The following is a 7,193-nucleotide window of genomic DNA, read 5'->3' on the forward strand; positions in this document are numbered from 1 at the left end:
ACCAGTGAAAATTGAACATACAGACTAGATTGTGGAGCCATATAAATTCGCCAACATTCATGGTTTGTACTCTTCATAGGGTCAATAAATGCCAGCGATGTACTGTAGCGATACGATCAAGTTAGACTACAAAATTCGTGTCCGAAAACTTGAGTGCATTGCTACAGTATGACTTCCGCGTCCATAGATGAGCGGATGCAGTCGGATATCCCTTCCTCGTGGTCTTTCCGCAGTCAACGTTCACGGCAACTTCACGCATGCGTTGAGCGCGTTATCTCCAGCAGACCATTTTGATAGTCTTTGTTCAAGGAGAAGAAAAATACCTAAAATTAGACAGGATTGCGTTGAACGAGGGACGGATGATGTAACCCTTACGCCTTGTTAGCTAGCAGTGCTGTACTGTACGGTAGGAGCCTGGGGATCCTATGTGCGATTACTAAGCGTTCTTGTCTTACCGGTGTCATAATGTATCCGCATAGATATACCGTTCGCAGCCAGAGCTGAAGTCCCGTCACACTTTTCTCATATATGGCAGTGTGTAATAAACCCAGGATGTTCTGTGGATAATAACAAGTATTATACCATAACGATATGCCGCACAAGAGTTTCGCCATGTTAACTCGTCGCTGAAATTGTCCTGGCCGCTCAGAATGCATCTGCAAAGGCACACACCTGAATTTATGTACATTTTTCCTTGACGAAATTTACTCGAATTCTTACGCAGTCAAAATACTGAATTTAATTTTTAATTTTGAATTCTGATGCACTGCGCTCAGATGCATTCTGGATGAAGTACATCTCCCTGCCTAAACATCAGATCTCATTAGGAATTAGGAGAACATGATTTATAATAAAACTGCAGGTGTCTTTTGCTTGTTCGTAACTCGATGTCGTGCTTCTTGACTTTATGCTGAACAGTCTCTTACGCTTTTCCTAAACCAATCAGCGACAGTATACAATTTACCAAGCCGTAAGGGATTCTTTCTCAAATTAAGGGGCAACACGCAAAAGCCCAGATCTGTTTAACACTGGTTTTAAAAACCGCTTACAAAACTTCTTTACTGTTAGCTCATATGGCGCAAATACCCATATAATACACAAATGAGGAGCTGCTTTTTAATTTGTTTTCGTCTTATGTCCTAGTACGGAAGAAATTCTAAAGGATCAATCATACTGTAAAATATTTTGGGGCCAGGATTTTACAAATGAAGCCAGCTGTGCTACCGTACCTGATTATTTTGCACTACTTGACGCGAGAAGCACTGCAAGCGAATGAAAATTGTCAGATACAGTGCCATTAAGAGGGCCGTCGGGAGGTACACTCCCATCGTTCCACCAATTTTTGTGTACGGTCCTGCGTTGCGCATCAGGAAGGCGCAGTTATTCCACGGTTGATCTAGACCATACGTGCCATCCACACCAAAAAGCTGAGGCGCCGTCAGCAGCAGTCCCACACACCAAATAATTGCCACCTGCGCGGCCAGCGCCATTTTCGTTACCCACAGATGATATTTATGCGGGTACAAGGTGGCCACAAAGCGGTTCAAAGCCAAGGCGAGCTGCGCCCAATTGGTAACCATCATGGTTGTGATGAAGGTAAAATGAATACCGGCACAGTCACGCGGTGTAAAGAAACCGCGGTGACCGCTGTGGATATTGAGGATATTCAGGGGAATGTGAATGACCACCATGCTCATTTCCACGAGGACTTGATGGAGGATCAGGGCACCGCAGCCGGTGTGGTAGAAACGTCCGCGGATGATGACCAGCAGTAAGAGAATGAAGAGGATCACGCCAACGCCAGCAAGGGTAATTGTTGCGGCGAACCATGCGGTTAATGTGTAGTGATATTTGATCCAAGCTGGGATTTCTGTGCTGTTGTTACTGCTCTGGTTTAAGAAGTAGTTACGAAGGCTACGGTTCTCCATACCCGAATCGTTAAATGAGTGCTGCCGGCAAATTTGCAGGGTGAATATCTATAAGGGAATGGAAGTGCATGTAACGGCAACACAGATTCAACTACGCCTTGAGATCCCTGTCATTTAAAAATGGTACGCGAGCGTGCGTAAACTGTACTTAGCTTGTAGTAATTCAAAGATGCATTAAGGGATTATATGCTGCTAAAGTTATTAGTGTATGAGTTTCACCGGAAAAACTCCTTTTAGTCGCAGAAAGTAATAGAAATTTCTTAGTAATGTGTGGATCGATGGGGGAGTTCCGCCTTCCGTGATTATTGAAAGGCGGAAGCCGAGTCCGAGTTCAAGCCGTCAGCTTATGCTGGAAACTTTGTAGCCAACGTTGCCAGGGATGAGCTGATTAACTATTTCTCTGGAACTCCCGAGTAAGATGTGTAACGAAATCTGATCAAGCCGCCTATAAGCTCACCGACACGATAACAGCCGATGGCGGGAGAATATGAAGGTAATTACGAGTGCGAATCGGCAGAAAACTGAACTCCAACCGCGTAAACTGATCTACATCTGCACCTTACGCCAGTTTAACTTGATTACAAATGCATTATGTAGCATCGAACTACATTATAGAAACGGTTTGTCCAGACAGTTACCAGTAGTCGTCACTTTACGAAATGGCAACGCATAAACTAATGACGCCGGCAATATGCGCATTTTGTCCTCTGGCGTAAAATTTTTCTATATACCGGTCGGTCGGTTACCTATAAAACTTATATAATATATATATCGTATACCTCTCATTTTTGCTCTCACACTATAGGGGGCAAAAGTAAACGTGTTCCACCGTTCCCCTGTACTGCTGCCGTCACCCGCCTGGAGTTTGGCGTTGTGGCTGAACATGGCGCTTATGTACCGCGCCAGATTTAACCACATGTATTGCCGTAACGTCACACTCCAGACGGGTGACGGCAGCAGTACAGGGGAACGGTGGAACGCGTTTACTTTCGCCCCTTATATAATAATCTGACGGTAACTCAGTATCGTTTGCTATATCTGTATGTGGTAATTTAGATCTTACGCCGTTGTCGTTATTCGTTAACCTTCAACTTCTTATCACGAATCCACGATCAACCGATTATGTGAGTTAACGCACGGCGGTACCTAGAGCATTAGCAAAATTCTAACGCCGCCGAATCAGACGCAGAAGCAAAAAATGGAGCGTACCCTCCCGTTTTTGTGAAGAATGTCTCTTACGAAATTCTTTGAGCAAAATCTTCTGCCATCTGACATCAAATTGTAAAGGGTTCAATGGCACATGAGTCAGTCAGTATGTACGCTAAAACCGTACGTGATTGAGATTATTTCAGTTTGAGTGTTGACAGGTTATTACCACTCGGTCAGAGCATCCACGTACAGCACTATACATTTATTTTTCCACAAGAACTAGCTGAATAACACATTCACTACATATAAGTCATTCGTACCAATTATTGCCGACTACTGCCAAGGAGAGGCAAATAACAAACACGTGATGCATGGGGGGTGGATTTTAATTCCATAAAAATCCCTGGCAAACGATTGGTCTGCCGGTACAAGGAAACACCTAACACAGAACGCCTGCACACAGGCAGGTAATCCTCCAAACCCCCAAACAACTCACTGCTGCATTGCACATGATGCTATACACGTTGCAAATTCGTTCCTGCGCTCATTGTCCAACGTTACATACTGAGCGTAGCAGTTACTGTGCCAGTTCCGCACCTGGACATTTGGGAGTGTATTTCGCCGCAATTAAATTCGACGCACGACTTTTCGCCGCGAAGAAATTTCGCCGCGGGACATTTTGACGCTGGGACACTTCGGTTAGGGACAATTAGCATTGAGACATTTTGACTTTGCGACATTTTGACGCAAGACGTCTGGTCGCGGACACTTCGCCGCAAAAGCATTCGACGCGTTTAATTTTCGCAGTTTTTCCTGGTTTCTTGGGGGATTTTCTTAAGTCTTTTGGTCTTTTTCAACTGCTCTAAGGCTATTCTTAGGTTAGCCTTAGGTTATTCTTGGGCTATTCTTAGGTTTCTTAGGTTATTCGTAGGTTATTCTTAGGTTTCTTAGGTTATTCTTAGGTTTCTTAGGTCATTCTTAGTTATTTTTAGGTTTCTTAGGTTATTCTTAGGTTATTCTTAGGTTTCTTAGGCTATTCTTAGGTTATTCTTAGGTTTCTTAGGCTATTCTTAGGTTATTCTTAGGTTTCTTTGGGTTTTGTGATGTTTCTTAACCTTCATATTTTAAAGGTTTACCTGCTCAAATGGACTTTTCGTCAAAACAGCCCTGCGGCGAAATGTCTCGACGTCGAAACGGCCGGACGACGAATTGTCTCGCGGCGTAATGTCGTGCCGGTTAAATGTCCGACGACGAAGCGTCGCAAGGCCAGATGACCTTGCGGCGAAATGTCTGCGACTAAAAGTCCTGCAGCGAGTTGTCGGCGGCGAAATGTCGCGGTGCCGCCAGTTCCCTTGTGCCTTCACAACCTCTGCGGATGCTCCCAACGATGCTGCAAGGGTCGCACCGCCACGGCGGAATGAGTGTGTTGAGATATGCGACGAATCAATGCCTGCTTTGGCCAATACTTTCTTGAGGTAGCCGTTAAACTGCTTTGATGTCATGCTTATCAGGACTTTGTTTCTGCGATAGGAAAGAAGGTGATCGTTTCCTTTTGCCCCACTCTCGGCAAGCATTTCCTGAATTGCTGCTACCGGACACAATGCCTTAGCCTGCGCAATTTCCGGCATAACCACTTCAACTGATCCGTTCCTGTAACGATTAGATTTCAGCGCCGGTGCGGTGACCTTATAACCAATGACCACGCGACATAAGTTTTTCACCAAAACATGCCGATTACTGCTGGTGCAAAATAAGTTTGAGCTGCGGAAAAGCGAGAAAAATGCCAACAAACATGCTGCTCAAAACGTTGCTCGGATTCCTTCCGGGACAACTCGTAAACGCTGCCGAATTGCAACTAGTGTACTCAGATTTATGCCCACGCGTTTGTGAGGTAACTCTTCGCACTGCTTTTGTGCGCCTGCCAAGGCTTCCTTTATTGCAAAATGTGAAAGATCTGGTGCGTCCAGGTTCTGCGAATGATGAAGAGATGCTAGACTGGCCACATAATTTATTATCGTTGTATACTGCAACGAGCTACGGCGCAACTCGGTAACATATAGGCAAATCGTATGAGGCGAAGCCGGGACTGCTTGAAGTTTATACGCGCTGCAAAACTGCTCAAATCTGCTCCACTGGGAGCGCCGCGTTCTTTGTGACGAAATCGCTGTGCCACAACTGCGCAAGTGCCTCAGCTGCCTCTCCAGTTCCGCCTTTGGAATATGAGGCGCTGGTCGTCTGCGGTAAGCGTGCTCCCGGGAAGCTGCGAAAAACAGATACAAATCTGTCAATATGGCTACTGTCAGAAGTTATCCTGCTAAGAGAATCTGCTGCCACGTTTGTCACACCTGGACAGTGTATTGCGGTAATTGAAAGGTCAAACTTCAACGTTACATAGAACAAAAGCTTTAGCCACTGCAAAGCCGCACTGTTTTTGGTTGTACCACGGCAGATGAAGGCTACAGTTGAACTGTTATCTGACGTCACAACCACTCGCTTGCCGGTTAAAATTGGTGCCCATACTAAGATGAGCAGGCATGCGGCAATTAGCTCCAGAAAGTTAATGTTTTCCCGAAGGGTTCTGTCAACTGCGGGTGCTGCTATCCAGTTACTGCTTACTGACGTCAGTTTAGGGGGTAACTGATAATCTGCGTCCCAACATCCTGCCAGCCAATTTTCGTCCATCGTAGCTCCGAAACCACTGAATGACGCGTCCGTGTGTAGAACCGCTCGAGATCGGCTGGCCACTGCAATTGGCCACTGCACTTTTCCATTTACCGCCGCTGCAAAATTTCCCCACCACTGTAATGCGCACTGCATTGTCCGTGTGACCCGCGCAAGATGTGACGGCGCTTTGAGTTTCATCATAATATCAATGAAATACCTGGTAAATGTGGCTGCACCTGCGACTGCTCGGGATGCGAAGGAAATGTGTCCTATTAATGCCTGCAATTCTCTTTTAGAGATTTTTCTGCTTACTGCAAACTGCAAAGCTGTGGATGCTAAATGGTTTAGCTTTTCTTGCGGTAGAACTATGCACTGCGACTGCGAATCAATAATCAACCCAAGAAACTGTATGCGAGTGGTGGGACTCACTACCTTTTCCCATTTAAGTGCAAATCCCAGTTTCAGTAACAAGGATATAAGCTGCTGTTGCGCTTGTGCGCAGTGCTCGTACGTCTGCGCTATCAAAATAAAATCATCTAAATAACAAATGCATTTAAAACCCAATTTCCTAATCTTCCTTGCAAATGCCCCCGATATTCGCTGAAAAATTGCCGGTGCGTTGGCCAACCCGAAACATAAAAAGTTGTCAACAAAATACGTTTCCGGTTCATTCCCGAATCCCCATTTAAACCCCTGCAGTTGCCGGTGCGGTGGGTAAACTGGGACGTGCCGGTATGCGGACTTGATGTCCACAACTGCATAAAAGCAATTAGCGCAACTAAGCTCAATAACATCCTGAACAGTTTCAAATTTAAACGATTCCGGTTCAATGTACGAATTCAGTCAATCAAAAGGTCTGGAACAATCCGTGATTGGTCTAGGGGTAAGTGACCCGGATTTAGCTACTGCGCCTATTGCCTGCACGCGAAGCGGTTTAACACATTCACTACATACAAGTCATTTGTACCAGTTAACATAATTATTTATTTTCTCTGGGAATTCTTCCACTAACTTCCGCGCTCAAGGCAGCTTTTAACGCGTGGTTTCTTGACGACGGTACACTTGGTGGGTGTGTCGAAACAGTCGCAGCGGACTTCCAGACTGTAATCGATACAGCACACGCAGCCGGACTCAGTGTCAACATGTCTAAGTGTGAGATTTTTGTCTGTGGAGGGACCTGCGATGAACGGGAAGCAGCTGTGAAAACCTTCCTTGAACGTTTTCCAACTGTTTCAGTTGCTGCACCGGAAAACCTCTGTCTGTTGGGTGCTCCACTGATGAAGAACGGCATCACGTCAGCGATACAGCAGAAAACTGAAGTTATGCGCCTAATTGCTAATCGTCTCGACCTGTTACCCAAACACCAAGCTTACTTCTTATTGAAGTGCAGTCTCAGCGCGCCAAAGGTTATTCACCTTTTACGCTGCTGCCCAACCTTCGAAGCACGAGACA

At 45.6% G+C, this 7,193-nt stretch overlaps 1 protein-coding gene across 1 annotated transcript; it reads right to left on the minus strand.

The window, feature by feature from the left end:
• Positions 1 to 251: 251 nt before the first annotated feature.
• LOC129589946 (D(2) dopamine receptor A-like) lies at positions 252 to 1,928 on the minus strand. The gene is made up of 3 exons (XM_055484889.1): positions 1,230 to 1,928; positions 456 to 557; positions 252 to 323 (listed from the first exon to the last, which is right to left on the minus strand). Exons 1-3 carry the CDS (start codon positions 1,926 to 1,928, stop codon positions 252 to 254), a joined length of 873 nt encoding a protein of 290 aa, XP_055340864.1.
• Positions 1,929 to 7,193: the final 5,265 nt, after the last annotated feature.

The sequence above is a fragment of the Paramacrobiotus metropolitanus genome, unplaced genomic scaffold, assembly GCF_019649055.1.
Source record: "Paramacrobiotus metropolitanus isolate TYO unplaced genomic scaffold, Prichtersi_v1.0 Parri_scaffold0000038, whole genome shotgun sequence".
Taxonomy (NCBI): domain Eukaryota; kingdom Metazoa; phylum Tardigrada; class Eutardigrada; order Parachela; family Macrobiotidae; genus Paramacrobiotus; species Paramacrobiotus metropolitanus.